Here is a 24,140-nt window from a genome sequence, read left to right on the forward strand (position 1 = left end):
TTTGTGGCGCCGTTGTGTGGCAGCCTTATGAGAGCCTATTGAGTTGCGCTCATGCCATCTGTGTGTCTTTTGTATACCCACTCTGTGGTATGGATACTGCTGGGGCCTGAATTTCCCCACCCCCGGGGATCAATAAATGTTCAATCAATCAATCATAAAAATCTGCACTGCACCGTCCGCGATAGGTGACCCGCAAAGTAGCGAGGGATTACTGTATTCTCTTACAAATGGTAATTAAACATTAAAACACCTGCGGTTTATAGTCCGGTACATCCTATACTATATGAACAAAAGATTTTCTCCTCATTCATTTGAATTAATAGATTTCATTGTGTGTACACGCACGCACACACACGCACACGCACATTTATACACACACACACACGCACATTTATACACACACACACACACACACACACACACACACACACACACACACACACACACACACACACACACACACACACACACACACACACACACACACACACACACACACACACACACACACACACACACACCGACGCACACACACACCGACGCGCGCACACACACACACACACACACACACACCGACGCGCACACACACCGACGCGCACACACACACACGCGCACACACACACACACACTGTATATATATTTATACATAGCAGGTAATATGCTTACCTGGATGAATTTCATGAATCGACGGCACTTGCCACAGCGAGACATTGGCTTGCCTGATTCAGCAATTGGTGAAAAGGACACTTCCATCAATTCATCCATACCTGCAAATTAGGAAGGCATATTATTGAATTTTAAGTAGGAGTTTGCCTTGGTACATCTGCACAAATCTGGACACACAAACAAAATGCAATAAAATCATAAGTTTATATTCTTAAACTTGAAGAATAGAGCTTCACAAGCCTGCCTAAAATGATAGTGTTGTTATCTGAACTCTGTAAATCACCAGAAATATCAAATATGACTCCTTTTATTTTAAAATTACATGTTGAGATGATAGAATGCATGGTTTAGTGTGGTTTTAATGACAGTCAATGTAGCATTTCTGGCTGCAAAGGTGTCCAGAGGGAGGATTAGGCAATAGCATGAGACAGCTTAATTATTTTGGCACTTGTGGTATCTTGGTGGCAAGTAACTATATTGAAGTTAAATAAAGAAATTCTTAGTTAAAAATATCCACAGAAAGTTTTTTTACTGTATATCTGTATCTCTTACATTTGTCTTTTTTTGGGCGGATAACTTGTAAATAGCAAAACACGCACACGCATGAGAGCACACACGCAAACGTCTCAGTAAATGGCTCAAGATTTGTTAATAGGTTGTCAAATGTGAAAATGTTGCTGTTTGCGCACGTTATCAAATATGTAAATAAATGTCTTTGCCATCCGTCCGTCCGTCTTCTTCCGCTTATCCAGGGTCGGGTCGCGGGGGCAGCAGCTTCAGGAGGGACTCCCAGACTTCCCTCTCCCCAGCCACTTCATCCAGCTCATCCTGGGGGATCCCAAGGCGTTCCCAGGCCAGTTGAGAGACATAGTCTCTCCAGCGCGTCCTGGGTCATCCCCGGGGTCTCCTACCGGTGGGATATGCCCGGAAGACCTCCCCAGGGAGGCGTCCAGGAGGCATCCTGATGAGATGCCCGAGCCACCTCATCTGGCTCCTCTCCACGTGGAGGAGCAGCGGCGCTACTCCGAGTCTCTCCCGGATGACAGAGCTTTTCACCTTATCTCTAAGGGAGAGCCCGGACACCCTGCGGAGGAAACTCATTTCGGCCGCTTGTATCCTGGATCTTTTTCTTTCGGTCACGACCCATAGCTCGTGACCATAGGTGAGGGTAGGAGCATAGATCGACCGGTAAATCGAGAGCTTTGCCTTTTGGCTCAGCTCTCTCTTTACCACGACGGACTGGTACAGAGTCCGCATTACTGCTAACGCTGCACCGATCCGCCTGTCGATCTCGCGCTCCATCCTGCCCTTACTCGTGAATAAGACCCCAAGATACTTGAACTCCTCCACTTGGGGCAGGATCTCATCCCCGATCCGGAGAGGGCATTTCACCCTTTTCCGACCGAGGATCATGGACTCGGATTTGGAGGTGCTGACCCTCATCCCGACCGCTTCACACTCGGCTGCAAACCGCTCCAGTGAGAGCTGGAGATCACGGCCTGAAGAAGCCAACAGCACCACGTCGTCTGCAAAAAGCAGAGACGCGATGCTGAGGTCCCCAAACCGGACCCCCTCAACGCCTCGGCTGCGCCTAGGAATTCTGTCAATAAAAATTATGAACAGAATCGGTGACAAAGGGCAGCCTTGGCGGAGTCCAACCCTAACTGGGAACGAATCCGACTTACTGCCGGAAATGCGGCTCAAACTCTGGCATCGGTGATACAGGGACTGAACTGCCCTTATCAGTTGGCTCGGCACCCCGTACTACCGAAGCACCCTCCACAGAACCTCCCGAGGGACACGGTTGAACGCCTTCTCCAAGTCCACAAAACCCATGTGGACTGGTTGGGCAAACTCCCATGCCTCCTCGAGGATTCTGCCGAGGGTGTAGAGCTGGCCAGGACGAAAGCCACACTGCTCCTCCTGAATCCGAGGTTCGACCTCCCAATGGACCCTCCTCTCCAGCACCCCTGAATAGACCTTACCAGGGAGGCTGAGGAGTTTGATTCCCCTGTAATTGGAACACACCCTCCGTTCCCCCTTCTTAAAGAGGGGAACCACCACCCCAGTCTGCCAATCCAAAGGCACTGTCCCCGATGTCCACGCAATGTTGTAGAGGTGTGTCAGCCATGACAGCAGACATCCAGAGCCCTTAAGAAATCTGGGCGGATCTCATCCACCGAGGAGTTTTTTAACTACCTCAGTGACTTTGACCCCAGAGATTGGAGAGTCCGCCTCAGAGTCCCCAGGCCCTGCGTCCACAATGGAAGGCGTGTAGGTGGAATTGAGGAGGTCTTCGAAGTATTCTCCCCACCGACACACGACGTCCCGAGTCGAGGTCAGCAGCACGCCATCCCCACTGTAAACAGTGTTGACGTTGCACTATTCCCCCTCCTGAGACGCCGGATGGTGGACCAGAATTTCCTTGAAGCCATCCGGAAGTCATTCTCCATGGCCTCGCCAAACTCCTCCCACGCCCGGGTTTTTGCCTCAGCAACCGCCGAAGCCGCGTTCCGCTTGGCCATCCGGTACCTGTCAGCTGCCTCCGGAGTCCCGCAGGCCAAAACAGCCCGATAGGACTCCTTCTTCAGCTTAACGGCATCCTTTACCGCCGGTGTCCATTAGCGGGTTCGGGGATTGCCGCCACGACAGGCACCAACGACCTAACGGCCACAGCTCCGGTCGGCCGCCTCAACAATGGAGGCGCGGAACATGGTCCACTCGGACTCAATGTCCCCCGCCTCCCCAGGGACGTGGGAAAAGCTCTGCCGGAGGTGGGAGTTGAAGCTCTTCCTGACGGGGGATTCTGCCAGACGTTCCCAGCAGACCCTCACAGAGCGTTTGGGTCTGCCAGGTCGGACCGGCATCTTCCCCCACCATCGGAGCCAACCCACCACCAGGTGGTGATCAGTTGACAGCTCCGCCCCTCTCTTCGCCCGAGTGTTCAAAACATGCGGCCGCAAATCCAATGACACGACTACAAAGTCGATCATCGAACTGCGGCCTAGGGTGTCCTGGTGCCAAGTGCACACATGGACACCCTTATGTTTGAACATGGTGTTCATTATAGAACTTCCGTGTCGAGCACACTAGTCCAATAATAGAACACCGCTCGAGTTCAGATCGGGGGGGCCGTTCCTCCCAATCACGCCCTTCCAGGTCTCACTGTCATTGCCCACGTGAGCATTGAAGTCACCCAGAAGGAGCGCTCTCCAGCACTTCCTCCAGGGACCCCAAGAAGGGTGGGTACTCTGAGCTGCTGTTTGGTGCATAGACACAAAAAACAGTCAGGACCCGTCCCCCCTCCCGAAGGCGGAGGGAGGCTACCCTCTCGTTCACCGGGGTAAACCCCAATGTGCAGGCGCCCAGCTGGGGGGCAATAAGTATACCCACACCTGCTCGACGCCTCTCACCGTGGGCAACTCCAGAGTGGAAGAGAGTCCAACCCCTCTCGAGAGGGCTAGTACTGGAACCCAAACTGTGTGTGGAGGCAAGTCTGACTATGTCTAGTCTGAACTTTTCTGCCTCGCACACGAGTTCGGGCTCCTTTCCAGCCAAAGAGGTGACATTCCATGTCCCAAGAGCCAGCTTCTGCAGCTGGGGATCGGACCGCCAAGGTCCCTGCCTTTGGCCGCCGCCCAACTCACAATGCACCCGACCCCTTTGGCCCCTCCCACAGGTGGTGAGCCCATGGAAAGGGGGACCCACGTTTCCTTTTTGGGCTGTGCCCGGCCGGGCCCCATGGGTGAAGGCCCGGCCACCAGACGCTCGCCTTCGAGCCCCACCTCCAGGCCTGGCTCCAGAGGGGGGCCCCGGTGACCCGCGTCCGGGCGAGGGAAATCTGAGTCCATATATGTTTTTCTTCTTAAGGGGCTTTTTGAGGGGCATCCACCGTCCCCGGACAGCCACCCGGCCGAGCACCGGCCCCGGACTTCCATCCACGGAAGTGAAAGAGAGCTCCGTAGAGTAGGACCGGGCGTGCGTAAAAGCCATAATAGTTTTTCAAACCTTCTGTGTCACTCCAAATCCTTAAAGTTAAAGTTAAAGTCCCAATGATCGTCACACACACATCTGGGTGTGGTGAAATTTGTCCTCTGCATTTAACCCATCCCCGTGTGATTTTAATCCATCCCCTGGGGGAGAGGGGAGCAGTGAGCAGCAGGGGTGCCGCGCTCGGGAATCATTTGGTGATCTAACCCCCCAATTCCAACCCTTATTGCTGAGTGCCAAGCAGGGAGGCAATGGGTCCCATTTTTATAGTCTTTGGTATGACCCGGCCAGGGTTTGAACTCACAACCTTCCAGTCTCAGGGCGGACACTCTACCACTAGGCCACTGAGCTCCTTCAAACTCTTCGTCCTCCGTGTCACTTACAAACAAAGCCGCTAATGATGCCAGTAGTACATGGGGCCCTTCGTCATCTTCATCATCCCGTGATCGAATCTTTGTCCTTTATGTAAACAACTGCCGCGCCGCGCTGCTGACGTCACTTGAAATTCAAATTACAGTAATCCTTCCTACATCGCGGTTCGCTTATCGCGGTTTCACTTTTTTTTTTGGGGGGGGAAATTTTTGAAAAAATTCACATATAAATCGCTCCTCAGTATAAGTCGCCCCCCCACCCAAACTATGAAAAAAAACTGCGACTTATAGTCCGAAAATTACAGTAGTTTTGCTTGCTCATGTGCTCCACAGATTTCATCGCTCGCACCGGGTACACCAATAAATGACACACACTCACTACATTATATGCACATTTTTGTCGTACTAATTAGACGTTTCCATTCTGTAATGCACCACACTAGTGGGCCCCTGAAGTTAGTGGCAACTCAATAAAAGGTCCGAGGGGGCGGACCTGATGGTAAGAGCCTTGCCGTGTAGGGGGCCACGCGCACATATAGGTAGGATTCTTGCACGCACAAACAGGGGGTGGGATGGTCTGGCAGCTAGGCCAGTTCAACAGGGGGAGATGCATATTTATTCATCAAAAGCTCAAGTTTAGTTGAGTGACCAGTAAGGTCACTCAAACAGGTGGATTGTTAAAATAGGCCTCTTTGGCACATGTGAGCTATGTCGTTATATCGCTGTAACCCTTCTCTTGCTTCATTAGTTTTCTCGTTTGACACTCTTTGCACATACGTAGAGGTCGCTCTCAGTTAAGACTGAAAGGTCACACATTATCACACGGGCTAGGCAGAGTCGCTTCCTTGCAGGAGGGCGGCCCAGAGTAGTATATATAAGAGCAGGAACCCTGGTGGTGGGAGTTAGACCTTCTTCCGCATCTCGCAGAGAAGGCTCCACAGCTGTGTCTCGATAATTCTGGCATACATTAAATAGTCAAACTGTGAAGGCTGCCTCTTGGTTATTACTGTTAGCATATCGAGCATTAAAGATAAAGAACTGGGAACAAACCTGACAAGGGGCCATCAATTTCAATGAAAATTCTTTGCAGTCAACAATTGCATGAAGTCTGTAGTTCGAGGGCAAAGTTGTCTCCTAAAAATGTTTTGTGACTGTATGTCTAATCAGGACTGGTTGAAATCCTAATTGAACAACCGCAGGGGCATTTATCTTTTGACTGAACTTGGATTCTACAAATATGAGTGACAGTATAATGCTGGCGCTGCCCATTTGAAATGACCATAAACTTCATCAGAAAAGAAAGCCCTCGAGCTAATTTATGTCCTATGTGGGTTGTTTAATTTGTGGTACTTACCACAGATGGAATCCACAAAATAGTGAAACTTCCTCTTGAAGATATCCAATGCATGCTGGAGTACTTGCTGGAAGTGGGCCTTACCAAGTGCAATTAGATTCAGTTGCTTTTCAACAGCACTGCGAATGGTTGGTAGTACCAGCTCAGCATCTATGAAAGAAATGCACATGCATGAGGACATTCACGGTTTCAAACTGCCGTATTTAATAAATTAAATCGATCTTACTAATGCAATATTTCAAGTCTAGCATGATCAATATTAGTCTATGTGCAAACTTTGATAGTATGTAATGATGGTTGACAATTTAACTGGACTTTTAATAGTCAAGAAAGAGTAAAAAAGATTATATAGGTCATGGTGGTTAATAGGTCTAGTATGAAAGAGACGCACAATTATGAGGATCTTCATGGTTTCAAATTACTGTATTTAACAAATGAAATCGATCTTACTAATGCAATGTTTCAAGTCTATCATGATCAAAATTAGTCCATGTGAAAACTGTGATAGTATGTAATGATGGTTGACAATTTAACTGGACTTTTAATTGTCAAGAAAGAGTAAAAAAGATTATGTACTAGGTCATGGTGCATTATAAAATGAAATAACCTGTGAAGTGAAGTTTATTTTTGAACATAAGATCGACCAAACACAAAATCATTTTTTTCACATTTTCACATAATTTCATGTTATGCCAATAAGGCACATAAATCAACATGTTCAAAAAAGGAGAAGGAAGAAGCTATTGCTTGTTTTTTCCTACCCCTTTTATACATCAACCTTCTCAACATGGTTGGTAATTAGTTTTTTTCGAAGTACAGAAACCGGATTTATCGGAGGAAGATAATTTTAGAAATGAAAAGCAGTTTATACAATAATATTCTGGGAAGAAAAATAAATAAATAAGATATGGACTATATAGCTGAAAACAGACAGGCAGAAGATTTCAATTACCGTAATTTTCGGACTATAAGTCGCACCGGAGTATAAGTCGCACCAGCCATAAAATGCCCAAAAATGTGAAAAAAAACATATATAAGTCGCTCCGGAGTATAAGTCGCATTTTGGGGGGCAATTTATTCGACAAAATCCAACACCAAGAACAGACATGAACGAGCAACAACAGGCTAAACCAGGGGTCTCCAAACTACGGCCCGCGGGCCCCCCCGGGAGAGAAGCGAACGCGCAGCATTTGACGTCCCCTTAGCACCCCCCCCGGAATAGAAGCGAACGCGCCGCGTTTGACGTCCCATTAGCAACCCCCCCCCCCCGGAAGAGAAGCGAACACGCAGCGTTTGACGTCCCATTACCAACCCCCAACCCCCCCGAGAAGAGAAGCGAACGCGCAGCGTTTGACGTCCGATTAGCACCCCCCCTGGAAGAGAAGCGAAAAAAAATATTGGCCCCCGGGCCCCTTCACGTTAATAAATCTGGCCCTCCTTGCAAAAAGTTTGGAGACCCCGGGGCTAAACGATACGGTATGCTAACGTGACAAACACAAACGAGGAGCTGAGAACGGGCCTGACGTAACATTCAGTTATTTAAAAAAAACTATTACATAAATAACACGTTTATAAAACCATGTGTCACTCCAATTCATTAAATCCATCGATCGTCCTTTGTCAACAATGCCGTGTGCCGCGCCGCAGTTCAAATTATTCCACAGGCCCATACAACGATATATAAACTATATTTTAAATAACTATCACATAAACAACAATATTATCAAACCATTTGTGTCACTCCAAATCATTAAATCCATCGATCAAATTTCTCGTCCTTTATGTCATCCTGGTGACAGAGGACATGTCCAGAGGATATGGCGCTTTAAAGTGTTAATTACTTTATTTGATTTTTTCTCTCTAGTTTTCATGTTTTGAATATGTTCAAGATAAAGATATCAAAGCATGTGAAGTGATCAACTATACTAAAAATAACATGTGAAGTGGTCAACTATACTTGTAAGTAAGTGATGTGTTAATGATCAAGTAAAAATTTGTGGAAAAAAACATATAAGTCGCTCCTGAGTATAAGTCGCCCCCCCACCCAAACTATGAAAAAACCCGCGACTTATAGTCCGAAGATTACGGTACTACAATTTTCTAGTGTAACATTTTTTAAAGTGTTCTTTGAATTGGGCAATGTGTTTACTTTCTTTGATCGTTACAGGTAACTTATTCCATAGCTTTACCCCCTTGACAGATATGCACATGCTTTTCAGGGTGGTGCGCACCTTAGGTTGTAAAAGATTCCCTCCCCTTCTTAGACTGTAAACACTTTCTCTTTCTATGAACCATTTTTGTATATTATTAGGGAGTAATTTTTTTTTCGCTTTATAAATAATTTGTGCGGTCTTGAAATCTACCAAATCCATACATTTTAATGTTTGTAATTTAATAAATAAATTATTTGTATGTTCACAATAGCCAACATTGTTAATTCTAATTGCCTTTTTCTGCATTGTGCATACCGTCTTTAGGGTGGTTTTGTAGGTATTGCCCCATACCTCAACACCATAGGACATGTAAGGAAGAAGCAGCGAGCAGTATAAAGTGTACATTGTTTTCTGGTTCAGTAAGCGTCTGACTTTACAAAGTATACCCACGGTCTTTGCCAATTTTGAACAGATGTGTTTGACTTGTGGTTTCCAGCTGAGACTGTGGTCAATTATTACTCCCAGAAAGGAGTTTTCATAAACTCTATCTAATCTGGTGTTATCACACAATACTTCAATAGTTATGTCTTCTGGGATTTTTCGTTTCCCAAAGATCATAAAATTGGTTTTCTTTATGTTAAGAGATAATTTATTTGAGTCAAACCACAGTTTTAGCTTGGCAAGCTCATCAGAAACAGTCTTCATCAGTTGCTGTAGGTTCTCTCCTTCACAAAAGTTAAAGTTAAAGTCCCAATGATCGTCACACACACATCTGGGTGTGGTGAAATTTGTCCTCTGCATTTAACCCATCCCCGTGTGATCTTAATCCATCCCCTGGGGGAGAGGGGAGCAGTGAGCAGCAGCGGTGCCGCGCTCGGGAATCATTTGGTGATCTAACCCCCCAATTCCAACCCTTAATGCTGAGTGCCAAGCAGGGAGGCAATGGGTCCCATTTTTATAGTCTTTGGTATGACTCGGCCGGGGTTTGAACCCACAACCTTCCAGTCTCAGGGCGGACACTCTACCACTAGGCCACTGAGATATTTGTGTCATCAGCAAATATGACAAATTTTAAAATCTTAGGTGTTAATTATATCATTAATATATAATATGAATAGTTTTGGTCCCAATATTGATCCTTGTGGAACACCGCAGGTTATATTTAAAAGCATTGACTTTTTCTCTCCCATCTGCACAAACTGTTGCCTATGTTCTAAATAGCTTTTTGTTAGAAAAATGTATATATATGTTATCATGCGTTCTCTAATCAATGCTTTACCGCAATATTACTGCAATATATGCTTGCTGTTTGGCCTTGCTGTTTTTATGATGTACCACAGAAGAGAAAAGGTACGGCTGGGCCAGGAGAGAGGTCAGACAGGACGCAGCTGATAACTCAGCAAAAAGAAGACATCTACCGAGACAGTTCCTTCTTAACAAAGACCACTTTGTTAGACAACATGCCTCTTTGCTGTCTTGCACCTCAGATGAACCTACAAGTGACCATCAAAGTCTGGGTTTTCCAAACTATCTTGATCGTTAGATTATGTTTGTGCGTATCCAGTAATTAATAACCTAGCTTGTCTCATCCTACACAAGGTCGTAAAACCTCCCTTGCTAGAGCTCAAGGACTTTCTCTTCTCAACTCAAACTCCTTTTTCTCACGTTCTTATTATTTTGCTTACGAGGCAAAGCCCACGTGTCCCCCCCTTCCTTTAGGGGCTTTCGTCTCATAATTGTGGGCAGGGCAAATCCAAATAAAAAGAGCGGGAGTGTACACAGATATTTAGTGTTGTGAGATTGTTGTAAACTATCTGTACTGCACTCCTCGCGAGAAAAGACTTGATATTCTGTCTCACTTGTGGTTTGTTTGCTGATGCTCTTCTCTTAATAGTTGTTCAGTCAGCGATTTAAACCTGACAGAAATTGGGGGCTCGTTCCGGGACCTCGACACACCTTGAACGGTTCCAGCGGACTCTTCGACACAGGCAAAAATCCTCGGCCGAGGTAAACAAAAGCCCTTTGACGGGACTGTCTCGATCAGTCCGGCTGGACACCGGGAGGGTTGACGAGGCTATCCGAGGAGGAGAATCAGCAGACCGTGAGTAGGAATATTAATTCTACTAAAAAGAAATGGATGAGAATGAGCGGTGACGAGGTCACTTACAACGAGCAGTGACAAGAAGTCACTTAAAGACCTTGAGAATTCTAGACCCTATCAAGTGCAATCAGAAACAGTTAAATTCCGCAGGGGCGGTGTGGAGCCCCCTAACTTTTACGTTAGTTAAATTCCGCAACGGGAGTGCGGACTCCTCTGTTATTAAAAAACGCGCGTGGTATGCTTGTGTACAGTTTGACTGAGAGTGATCTCATTTGAGCGCTCCTCTATATAAACACACAGGATTGTAAACAGTGGCTTTGTGTGGGGGCAGAGGCAAGAACTCTCCGCTCCCTTCGGGGAGGTGAAAGGAGACTTACCACACATCGAACTTTTAACCACTGTCCTGTGAATAAAGTTGGTTTTAGGACACTGTAGGTGCCATTCAAACTACCAACTCCAAAATTTAGAAAAATAAACCATGGGAAACTTAAATACCGTAATTTTCGGACTATAAGTCGCACCGGAGTATAAGTCGCACCAGCCATAAAATGCCCAAAAAAGTGAAAAAAACCCATATATATGTATATAAATCGCTCCTGAGTATAAGTCGCCCCCCCACCCAAACTATGAAAAAAAAACGCGACTTATAGTCCGAAAATTACGGTAGTAAGCGAAAGTCCCTACCCCGACATGAACTAAAATGCAAAGATTGGAAAATAATTGAAAGGCAGGATCCCGACCGACTTAAAAAAGATTTCGATAAATGGGTTAAAAAATATAAATTTGAGGGAGAACTAGAAGAAGTACAAGAGCGGGAAGAGAAAACACATGCTACAAATTCAAAACTAAAGATCATAGCGAAGTTGTATCCGCAAATACATGACACACACAAAATTGAGGAATCACCTCCTCCTTATGGGTTGATGGACAGAGCCACTAGGCAGAAAAGCCCGCTAGAAATGGATTGGTCAAAGGAAATCAGAGCAAATTATACAGAAATAGGGAGAACAAAGCAAAATGATAATGAAACCTTTGATGAGTATCGAGTGCGCATGACAAAAGTTTTTAAAACACACAGTGGACTGGTGGAAGATAATGCGCCTCAAGGTGCTTATCAACAGCAATTAAAAAATGCCATCCACGCAGGGTCCAGACCAGCAATACAAGGCTGGGTGATCAAACATTATATAGGCATGAACACCGGAACTTTGGAGGAATACATAAATCATGCCCTCCATGCGGAAAAAGTAGTAATAGACAAACAAAAACGAAAACGAATGAAAGCTACAAAAGACACTTTTCTGGTAGACCAGGATAGTGACACTTTTTACCAAAATGCAGGCAGAGGACAGAAAGGCCAGAGAGGGCGAGCAATGTCTAACAGAGGAGGCTTTAGAGGCCGAGGAAGAGGAGTTGTGCAACCTCCAATAGAATGCTGGAATTGCGGAGAAAACGGTCACATGGCACGTGACTGCACAAATTAACAAAGACAGTTATGGCTAGGCCAAAACCAAATCAAATCAGGTTTCCATGTAATGAAGTGGGAACCTGGCTGCCAAAATTAAAGAGAAATTAGCTTAAATATACAGGAGATATTTGTGTTAAAAGGATAAAGTAAGATAAAGAAACACTGAAGTTAAAATTGGCTAAATAAATGGAAAAGAATTACAAATAGCTTCTAAAAGTAAAATAAAGAATAAATCTGACAAGTAAGACGAGCAAAAAGGTGTTCTTCGTGGGATCTATGTGGTCTTATACGTATGTTGTGCGTCATCCTTTTGTGTTGGTGTGTGTGCGTGTGCGCGCAGAGGATCCTCATGAATGGGCGTGTATATATGTGCGCGAGTGAGATGTGTGTCCTATGGAAGACATCAGTAATGGAGAATGTTCAGGAAGCTGTTTAGGAATAATAGGAAAATTGAGAAGTAGGCGATAATGTGTTTAAGTTGGTTGGAGAAATTGAGATGAGCAGTGTGTGGCAGAAAGTGACTAGAACGGTGGCTTGATAGGACGAGAATAAGAGACAGCAAATGTTGTGTAGAAGACAGTGAAAGATGTCGAATGTGAACATGACGAAGGGCGCAACAGCAAAGCTGGCCTGCCCTTTGAGAGGGCGAGACTGATAAGCGTGCCTGCGCTCGCGCGTAGTCGCGGGGCGGGGCTGTGCACGTGGGCCTTTGCTATGCTCGTGTGGGCGGTGGGCCGGCATCATGGTTGTTGCAGGAAATGGCCAGCCTGTGACCAATCAACATTGATGCTGCGCCCCCCCCTCGCACGAGGGGTGCTATGGCTGCGGGCGAAGCAGGGAAAGTGTGAGTTTCTCAGAGTATGTTTGAATATTTGTAACAGGGTGATGCTTAAGGAAGATGTGACAATATTTGCATGAAGGATAATAGACACTGATGAGAAAAAAGTATAACCAAAAACGTCAAAACAGAGGATGATGTTGGCGCAGCGTTGTTTGTTGGTATTGTTTGTGAGCTGTGGCTGCTGTTTTTGTGTTGTCTGTGTGCTGTCAGTGTTATGTGTTAAAATTGGCTAATGTAGGTGCACAAAAGAATTTGCTAGACTGTAGTCTATCTGATTTGCACCGCAAAACAAAAGCAATTTTGTGAAAATAAGAAGAAAAGAAAGGCGAGCAATTTTTTGTGGGCAGAAACTGGTCCACACTGCATTAATGCCTAGCCCTGATGAAACAAAATTTGAGAGATGGAAAGAACTTGCTTTCTGGAATTGGATGAAGCAAAATTATTAAATAACAACATTTCAAAACTAAATTTAGAAGAAATAGTCGATTGGTTGTGTCAAGACTACACAAGTTTTTACATTTCAGAATAAGAGAGTGATTGAGTTAGTTAAAGTTAAGAAACAACAACAATTGACTATTATATTAATTTACTGGCGGTTATTTTGTTGTTTTTTATCTTTTTATCTTGATTGGTTTGACACCTTGAGGGAGAAAAGATTAGGATGTGGAACACGGGTTGAGACAACCAGTTACACACGCAAAGCATGTGTGCACTGGGACACTGAGAAGCATTTTGAAAGGTGTGTCAAATTAAATGAAGATGAAATCATATGTAGTAATACAACACTTTACTACATATGGATGCTCTAAATCATACAATTGAGTAAAATAAAACATACATTTTGATTTTCATTCAAATTGCTAAGATTCTTGTGATAAACGATGAGAGAATGATTGAAAAGAAACTGCAAAAAACTACGAGAAACTACAACTAAGCTAGTTGTGGAAGCAGTCCAATTGCCACGAAAAATAGCTATATGCACGTGTGCAGGGCACACATGAGACTGATAAGGTGCCAAGAGGTAACAAGCTTGCGGACGGAACCGCATAGCTGTAGTGCAAAAGACGCTTCAAATTTTGTACACACAAGAAGCAGATTAAATTACTGAAACGTTTTTAAAGATGTGCAGCGACAAAGTCCATAGGCTGAAATTCGATTATGGACGAAAAGGGGGCCAGAGTGGGGAATGGTATCTATAAATGACCAGAAGACTGACCTATCCTACAAAAAACCTATACAAGTGGGCAGCGATGTTGAGCCATGGTTGTGTGTCGCATGGCTCAAGAGGGGGGATAATGGGGCAGTTCAGTCAGCTTTATACAACATATGAATTGATTCATATTCAAAACATTTATAAAACTAAATTTTTGTAGAGTTTAACATGTGCTAAACACAATCCACAGGGTTATAATGCCTGGTCATAATAGATGCATTCTCAAAATGGGTTGAATTGGCTTCAACAAAAACACTGAATGCCTTAACAGTGGCAAAAAACGTTATGTAAAGAAATAATACCGAGATATGGGATTTCAGAAATTAATTCTCATAACAGGACTGGTATAAAGTGTGAAAATGTGCATGGAAAAAACTGGAAGATCATGGACAAAATGTTTAGACCCGGTCAAACTGTTCATAAATATTACAATTACTGTGGGTTTAACCCCGTATAAAATTGTTTGGGCGACAATATAGATTACCATGTTTTGGAACCAAGTGGGAAACTAAGGATGATTAAGATTTGGTAGAAATAAAAAAGAAAAAAGGAAACAATGCTGTTTAAAAGATCAAGTTGACCTTTGCAGGATGATCTGCTGTGTCGGATCTGGACTGCCATGAAAGTATGATGTTTATATGTGTACTTTGTCAACAACCGCTGTAGATGTTAAAGAATGGGATGATTATATCTAAAACGAATGTGGATAATTTGTTTCAGGTAACTATAAGAGTTGCTGAAAAACGAAACAATTGATTGCTAATGGCAAAACAAGCTGCAAAGACAGAAACAAAAATTGAATATGTATGGATTTGCGACCGATTCTTTATGTTGTATCGTTGCCATTGACCAAAGATTGTGTGAAATCTGTCACATCTACTGATTGTGACATGTGTGACAGAGCATTCTATATAGTAATATCCATTGAAAAAAAAAAGAAAAAAGAAGCCATTGCTTTCAGAGGATGTAGTCAAGCTAAATTGTATATGGATCAACATGCCAAGATCTGGGAAAAAGCTGGAAAAACAAACAAACAAAATGTCTTTAAATTTGAGAGGCGACGATGATCTGACTGAAATTGATGCAATCAGAGTCCCCAGAGGAGTTCCTGATTAATAAGAATTAATTGACCAAATTGTAGCAGGATGGGAGTCTTCCATTTGCTGGTGGTGTACGATGAACAAGAACGTCGACATGATACATTACAACCATTGCAACATGCAGAAATTGGGCAAAGGACACAAGCGGGACTTGAGGCAGTGCATGAACAGCTAGCCACGCCTTCCCTAATGTCAATCCAGAACCGCAATGCTCTTGTTATGTTGTTGTCTGAGAAAGGAAGGGTCTGCGCAATGTTCAGGGAACAATGCTGCACCTTCATCCAGAATGACACCGCCCCTGATGGGAGCCTGACGAAGGCGATTGCAAGCTTGCAATCCCTCAAGACGAGGATGAAAGAGCACAACAAGTGGATGACTGCTTTTGGGAAGTATAAAGCCCTTGTGTCCTCAATTACTGCTATACTCACCTTGTGTGGTTGTTGTTGTATTCCATGTCTCCGTGCTCTGTTTAATCGTCTCATCACTACAGCAATATCGCCCATGGAAGACAAGATGGCCGGGGTATGCCTCTAATGTCTGAACGCCAGCATGTTGATGATAACAATGATGATGATGGAATTTTTGCACTTGGGTCTACAGACTTCTTCCCAGATCTGGGTGTTTCCGAATGATAATATCGCAACGTTTATCCTTTCTTGGTGTAAACTTATTTGTGCTCATACTTGTGATCCTACGGCTGAAAATCTTTTTGAAGTGGCCGGTTTTAGGTGATAAGATGGTCTCTGAGAACTTATGATAATCAGGAGGGAATTGTTAGAAAAATGTATATATATGTTATCATGCGTTCTCTAATCAATGCTTTACCGCAATATTACTGCAATATATGCTTGCTGTTTGGCCTTGCTGTTTTTATGATGTACCACAGAAGAGAAAAGGTACGGCTGGGCCAGGAGAGAGGTCAGACAGGACGCAGCTGATAACTCAGCAAAAAGAAGACATCTACCGAGACAGTTCCTTCTTAACAAAGACCACTTTGTTAGACAACATGCCTCATTGCTGTCTTGCACCTCAGATGAACCTACAAGTGACCATCAAAGTCTGGGTTTTCCAAACTATCTTGATCGTTAGATTATGTTTGTGCGTATCCAGTAATTAATAACCTAGCTTGTCTCATCCTACACAAGGTCGTAAAACCTCCCTTGCTAGAGCTCAAGGACTTTCTCTTCTCAACTCAAACTCCTTTTTCTCACGTTCTTATTATTTTGCTTACGAGGCAAAGCCCACGTGTCCCCCCCTTCCTTTAGGGGCTTTCGTCTCATAATTGTGGGCAGGGCAAATCCAAATAAAAAGAGCGGGAGTGTACACAGATATTTAGTGTTGTGAGATTGTTGTAAACTATCTGTACTGCACTCCTCGCGAGAAAAGACTTGATATTCTGTCTCACTTGTGGTTTGTTTGCTGATGCTCTTCTCTTAATAGTTGTTCAGTCAGCGATTTAAACCTGACACTTTTTATCCAACTGAACCCTATTCCCCTAATCCCATACCTTTCCAATTTTTGAAGCAAAATGTCATGATTAATTGTATCAAAGGCCTTTTTAAGGTCAATAAAAACTCCTACGGCAAACTTCTTGTCGTTAATGCTTGTTGACAGTTCTTCCACAAGGTCAATTAAAGCTAAAGCTGCAGATCGCTTCGGCCTCAAACCATATTGACTATCAATTAATATCTCACACATCAATAAAACTGTCCAATCTAACAGCAAATACCTTCTCCAAGATTTTGGAAAATTGGGGAAGCAATGAGACTGGCCTGTAGTTGTATAAAGATTCTTCTCACCGGCCTTATATATAGATGGGAACGACTTTGGCTATTTTCATTTTTGTGGGAAAGGAGCCCAGTTTCAGTGAGAGGTTGCAGATATGTGCTATGGGATCTGCTATAGCTACTATTACATATTTAATTAGGTATAGATCAATATCCTCACAGTCCCTTGATGTTTTGTTCTTAAATTGTTTATATCAATTATTTCAGTTTTATCTGTATTTCTCAGAAAGATGGTAGCCGGGTTTCGTTCCCCAAAAAATTGTGATACACCTCCCCTTTGTGGTGGGATTATCTCATCTGCCAGTTTAGGCCCTACATTCACAAATAATTTGTTTAATCCTGCCACCACTTCATCACTATTATTAATTATTTTACCATTTTCAAAGAATTCATTTGCGAATCTGGCACTTATTCTTTTTCTTCTTATAATTGAGATTAAAATATTCCATGTGCTCTTTATATTATTTTTATTTGTTTCCAACAGTTTACTATAATAATCTTTCTTACATTTTCTAAGAATTTCTGCTAGTTTATTTTTATATCTTTTATATTTAGTTTCTTTCTCAGTTCTGTGCTTAATAAAGTCTTTATATAATTCATTCTTTTTTTGGCAGGCATTCAACAGACCCCCAGTGAACCACGGTTTATCTGGTCGTTTTGAAGTTTTCTTTGGTCGCTGAATTGGACAGTTTTTATGATAGAGTCAAAAAAGTATTTATATATAAATTATAGGCTGCATCAACATCCTCTTTTTCATAAACATTCCTCCAGTCTTGAGCTATCAGATCATTTCTAAATGCGTTCAGAGTGCCATTTGTTCTTAATCTCCTATGTTTACTTTGCTATTGTCTAAATTCTTGTTTACATTCATGGATAACAAACACCGGCAGATGGTCAGTGATATTGTTTATTAATAATCCACTTTCTAAATTACTTGTCATATTATTAGTAAGAATATTGTCTATTACTGATGCCGAGTGGGTGGTAATTCTGCTTGGTTTGGTTATACTAGGATATAATCCTTTACTATACATTGCATCTATAAAATCTTCTGTCGCAGGTGTTTTATTTGGATTTAAGAAGTCTATATTATAGTCCCCACATAAAAAGGCTACCTTCTGCTCGGGGTTTGAAACTATGGCCTCAAATACTTCTTTGAAATTTTCAATACTAGAGTTGGGTGTTCTATAAACACAGCTAACAATGACATTCTTCATTTTACCCATATCAATTTCAACAGTAATACATTCACATAAGTCATCAATAACAGTTGTCATGCTTTCTACAATCTTATACTTTAACCCACTGTCTATATACAGTGCAACTCCTCCACCCTTTTTATTTGTCCTATTCACAAAGTTGAAATTATATCCTTCTAATTCAAAATCAGTCCCTTTGTCGTGGCTAAGCCAACTCTCAGAAATGGCAATTATATTGAATTGCATGGTGTAATGCTGTAAACAGTTCTTAATCTTATCAAAGTTTGCGTATAAACTCCTACTGTTGAAGTGTATTATTGATATATCTTGCTCTAAGTTGAATTTCTCCTTGAATTGATTTTCAGTGTAATAACAACAGTTGCTAGTTACATAGTCAAAGAAATTGCTTTCCGGGTCTATATCTATATCCTGTATCTGCATGGTAATTGTTTAAGGTATACGCAAACAGTCATCTTCCCATCCACCCACATCCAAATTTGAGCACATACCGTGATTTTACATGGATAATGCGCAAAATTTAACAAATTTATTGTCGTAAAATCTGGGGTGCGCATTATGCATGGGTACAACAATTTTTGAAGAAAATCTCCCTCGAAATAAAACTTGAAATCACCTTTCTTCTTGTTTGTTGTCAATCGCGCATCGCATTCAGCCATCCTGCCCAACACACTTAGTAAAATTCATAATTGACGACACATCGTTTGATGCGATGGTGCAATCCTTGATGGTGTGTTATTGTCAAATATTGTTTGGTTTTTAATCTCCATCGCAGACCGGATATCATATGGAGGCCGCCATGACAGTATGCGCAGAACGGATGCGCAAGACACGTCAGCTATATAAAGAGCGAGAGTTCAGTTCTCTACCTATTAGTTTCAATTCACAGTTTAATTAGCAGTTTCAATCAGCAAATAACAAAATGCGTATTACAGGTAATGTTTTATTTCACAACACTTTGCCTTGTTCCTTTCCTCTCTGCTGTTCACTTCAAACACGCTCCATACGAACACAATGCTCTCGTATCAGACGCTTGCTCGATCACCTGCTCGTTTGCTGTCACAATGTACCCTACACAAATCCGAAACATTTCTTCGCTATCGAGTTTGCTAGCGCATGCGCAGTGATACTGACCGGCAGAATAACATCCGGTTGTTCCCAAAGATGATCTTTTTTCTGAAATAATTTTACGTTTACGGACTTAAGATTCAAAATTTGGGTGCGTATTATACATGGGTACAGGCTTTTTTCCAGCATCGACATGCCATTTTTAGGGTGCGTATTATGCACGGGGGCGTATTTTACATGGAAAATCACGGTACACACCCACAGCTCCACGTCCACACGCACCCGCACACGCATACACACATATCATTTGTAATGGCAGCCAAATAGTTGAGACAATTTAACCAATATAAGTCCAGCAAAAAAGTTGCGTAATGGTGGTATAAAAATTCTGCAGGTGTATTTATGAAAAACAAGTCCAGTTTTAGTTCATGGGGGATATTGAAAGAAAGTGTGATTATGATAGTCAGTCGGCGTTCCTAGCCAAAAAAGAAAAATTACCAGTAATCCGGCAAGACACCTACTCACCACTACCAAGCCGTGCTCTTCAAGTACAAAAAAGGCATCCACAATATGAAAAAAAGAGTACTTCCAAGATGAGTCCAGCAACAATAGGATTGAACTTTTTCCAGTAATTCCAAAAAACAATTGGTGAAAGGATACCGAACAGTTACAAAAATAATAAATCTGGGCAGCAAGAGGATGTTCTATTCGGCTATGCAGTTTCATATTTCTCCAGGTCTTTGAGGTCCCGGATAAGCAGGACCCTCGCCTCCTCACCAAGTGAACCATTTGTGCGAATCCAGATTTTACAGTCTCTTGTCCATGTTGAATAGATTTCCTTTTGTTTCTTCAGGACCCTCGCACGTTTGACTATCTCGGCATTCTTCTTCGTAAGGTGTTCGTTCACATACACCTGTGTGTTCTTCAGTTTCCTTCCTTGTTTCAAAAGCTCCGTTTTGTGTCTTCTGTTTACAAATCTCAGAATGATGGTTCGCTCTGATTGTGCATTTCTTTTGGGAAGAGTATGACAGGCAGCGATACTCTCCTTGTGAATGGTGATGTCATTTCTGTTAAAGAACTGAATCACTTGTTCCTCCAGCGACTGCTTTTCTCCCTCAGTCAAGTCCTCCTCGTTGTTCTCTCCTCGGGTGACGTTGGAGTATGTGCGGTGTGTTGTTTTCAGACCACTGATGATCACGTCCTCTTTCCGTGTATATTGCTCCAACTCGTCAACTCTCTTTTCCAACTCCGCAATTTTCTCGTCCTTCAGCGCGAGTAGTTTGTTTAGTTTCCTCACATCTTCAACCAGACCACTTATTTTTCCTACATTTTCCACCATTCTGTCCATTTTCTTTGCCAGGTCTTTCAAGGCCATCTTAATCTCGATTTTATCGTCGTCATCGTCGTCACTACCTTGGGACGCGCGCCTCCTCCTTCGCCGCCGGTCCGCCATCTTTCAATCAAGTCACTCCGGCGTTCGAAGAGAATCGCTTGGAGCTCAAGGTTTTGTTGATTCCTCGATCGAAGAACACAAGCGAGCTGGACGGCACAGCAGGGGCCCACACCGCGTCCTGATTCTGCTTACAAATTTGCTGATTTGAAGGCAAACGGGCGACGAGAGACAACTAGCACGCGATGCCGAGCGAAGCTCAACCAACCTTCTAAAAGTCCTGTGATGCTAAAAGTGGTAATGGTACAGATTGAAATAATGTCAAATGTATACAGGTTTTTTTTTTTCCCTACTCATTTTGACCTTTGCTACTTGTGTAATTTTTTATTTGTTTTAAATCTAATTTTGTTTGTGGTCTTCGGAAAGAAGGCTCTCCATCAAGGACTTCCTCGAGCGTGTCGCCAAGCTTACTTATTCACTAACTACAGATGGTGTTTTGTGAATTGTTTTATTATTATAATTTTTTTTTTTTGCTGTTGTGTTTGGGTAATTGAGAGGTCTATGTGTTGTTTTGGTGTGGTTGTCTTTGGATGTCATTGAAATTGGTATTTCAGCTCTGTGGAGTAATATTGATAAATGTTGCTGTACGCTTACAAATTTATTTGAATCTTCTGTCAATAAAAACATGTTTAAAAAAAAAAAAAGAGAAGGCTTGACGTAATCTGAGGCCGTATACCTATTTTGTAATACCCATGTACTAGAACAATGCCCAAGTTGGTAGGCTTCAACTTGCGTCCATTCTCTACTGTCACATAGTTCCTTTGACAGATGTTGTTTAAGTGGACAGGGATGCTGGCATCAGTACCTGCAGGTGCAAAATAGCAGAGTCACACATTGTTCAATTACAATGCTTGGAATTTAGTGACATTATCACAAAGTAATAGAGATGAATGGACTTGAGCTACGAAGATTAAAAGTGTATTATTTTCTAAATACAAGTTATTGTTAGGCCATCTAAAGTAGAATTTCACATTGCATTGTGGCCAACGTTAGAATCTGGGTCAGTTATTGCACACGTTAAATAGTCCTCGAGGCAAACGCTGGCAGTTCAGGTAACGTCACACCATCTCATCTGAGAATTTTTTTTTTTCCGGTAACTGGAGAAGCTTGATGGGGGACTGGCTGAAACCAAAAGAGTTCAGTTCATAACAAACCAGAGGGAGACTTTATGACTTGACAAAATAGACCTATTTGTGGTATTATCACTCAAAGCTAACTGATGAATCAACCTCCTGGTCGTCTTACTAGCACAAATAAATATCAGGAAGAGATTGTTATAATGGCGGCACAGCGACACTCTGGTTAACTCGTCCGCCTCACAGTTCAGAGGGTGCGATTTCGATTCCTCCTCCGGCCCTCCCTGTGTGGAGTTTGCATGTTCTCCCGGGCACTCTGGTTTCCTCCCACTTCCCAAAAACATGCATAGTAGGCCGATTGAGCACTCCAAATTGCTTGTAGATGTGAGTGCGAGTGTGGATGGTTGTTCGTCTCTGTGTGCCCTGCCATTGGCTGGCAACTAGTTCAGAGTGAACCCCCTACTGCCCAAAGACTGCTGGGATAGGCTCCAGCACGCCCGTGACCTTCATGATAAGCAGTACGGAAGGGACAAAGCGTGGGACAAAGCGTGGGGACAAAGCGGTACAGGGAGGGGGTTGGCTGGATGGATGGATGGATGGATGGATGGATGGATGGATGGATGGATGGATGGATGGATGGATGGATGGATGGATGGATGGATGGATGGATGGATGGATGGATGGATGGATGGATGGATGGATGGATGGATGGATGGATGGATGGATGGACGGATGGATATTGTGATAAAGCTTCAAGTTATGAGTCATTGTCAACCGGTGTAAATATTAAAAGGATAAAATATAGTCTATCAAGGAGTACCATAATTCTATTCCAGGGTTAATATTATACCGTTTATTGCCACCGCATTCTGTCATTAGCTACATGAACAAAAGTCAATAAAGCTGTTGTTACTTTTTTTCAGAGCCACATCACACAAATGAATGAAAACATTTGGAGCACGCAGGCAGTGCTGAGAATTACCAATGCCGTGTTTCTCCATAAGAGTGATGAGTTCGGCCTCGGTCAAGTAGTCTGGTGGACTAGTCTGTTTTTCCATCAACTTGATCTCATCTACTGTGAAAATGTCTCCACTTTCACAGACAGGCAGGGCTTCTTCAAGAGGAATACCCTGCCATGGCATCAAAGCAGTAAAACCTGTAAATAAAACAACTTTTTGTGTTAAATTCTTCAACAAAATAAACCCAAATGTCAATTGTTTCAGGCAATGGTGAAGCTGTCATTGGTGAAAACAATTGTCTATTAAATCATTTACCTGATGAGATCAGGGTTTTTCCGCTACATGTGAAAGCTTCTGTTCCAATGGTGAAAACAATGGTTGTCTGCAGATACTTGCAGTCCTGACTGACTGTGGCAATGAAATGCCTTGTGATGTATTCATAAAGGCGCCAGCCGTCACTTCCTTTGGAGAGAAAAAATAGCAGAGCTGTTTATTAGTGTGAAACAGTTGAAAGCTGAACTTGGGGGCCAGAGCCCTTCGTTGCTTCGGCCTGCGCATATGAAACCCTAAACACCTGATCTGCGCAGTACAATCTACTCTTTACAAATCCAGACTCAAACCCTACTTACTGATAAAAGCTTACTCTGTTTAACCTTGTGTATTTATTGTATCTTATTTTTGCTCACTTTATCTTCTTGCTGATTTTAATTGACATTAATTACAGGCAGTTATTGTACTGCATTACTGTTTTATACTTTGTACAGTGTCCTTGAGTTACCTAGAAATGCTCCTATAAATAACAGTTATTAAAAGCACATATTTGTCCTAAAATACGCTAATATTCTGTTTTGTGAGGACTTGTGTGTGCAGACTAAGACCTTCTGCACGTACAACAACAAACCTTGGTTTACACCAAACTTCAGGATGCTGCGCAAAGCTAAGGAGGAGGCCTACAGGAATGGGGACCGGGACCAGACAAAGCACGCCCCTTATGACGAAAAACACAAATGGACTTCGTTTTCCCTCGCCCGGAACTGGGTCACCAGGGCCCCCCTCTGGAGCCAGGCCTGGAAGTCGGGCTCGAAGGCGAGCACCTGGTGGCCGGGCCTTCGCCCATGGGGCCTGGCCGGGCATAGCCCGAAAAGAAAACGTGGAGTTAGCTGGGTTTCGGCTAACGCATGCAGATTGCAGCGCGGAGCTCTCCGGAAAATCAAAGGGAGGTGGTCTCTGTTTCTACATTAATGAATGTTGGTGTACTGATGTCACGGTGTTGAAAGAGTTTTGCAGCCCTCTCCTAGAAACACTTTTCATAAACTGCCGGCCGTT

At 43.2% G+C, this 24,140-nt stretch overlaps 1 protein-coding gene across 2 annotated transcripts in view; it reads right to left on the reverse strand.

Moving 5' to 3' along the window:
* top3b (DNA topoisomerase III beta) overlaps window positions 1-24,140 on the reverse strand; it is an 82,239-nt gene that overhangs the window by 20,565 nt on the left and 37,534 nt on the right. For both annotated transcript variants that reach the window (XM_037259464.1, XM_037259463.1), the window contains exons 11-15: window positions 23,130-23,276; window positions 22,838-23,011; window positions 21,456-21,584; window positions 6,382-6,531; window positions 667-767 (exon numbers count right to left, since the gene is read on the reverse strand). In XM_037259464.1, the coding sequence (XP_037115359.1) occupies window positions 667-767; window positions 6,382-6,531; window positions 21,456-21,584; window positions 22,838-23,011; window positions 23,130-23,276 (701 nt within the window). The remainder of the gene's footprint in view (window positions 1-666; window positions 768-6,381; window positions 6,532-21,455; window positions 21,585-22,837; window positions 23,012-23,129; window positions 23,277-24,140) is intronic.

The sequence above is a fragment of the Syngnathus acus genome, chromosome 9 (assembly GCF_901709675.1).
Source record: "Syngnathus acus chromosome 9, fSynAcu1.2, whole genome shotgun sequence".
In the NCBI taxonomy this organism is placed as follows: domain Eukaryota; kingdom Metazoa; phylum Chordata; class Actinopteri; order Syngnathiformes; family Syngnathidae; genus Syngnathus; species Syngnathus acus.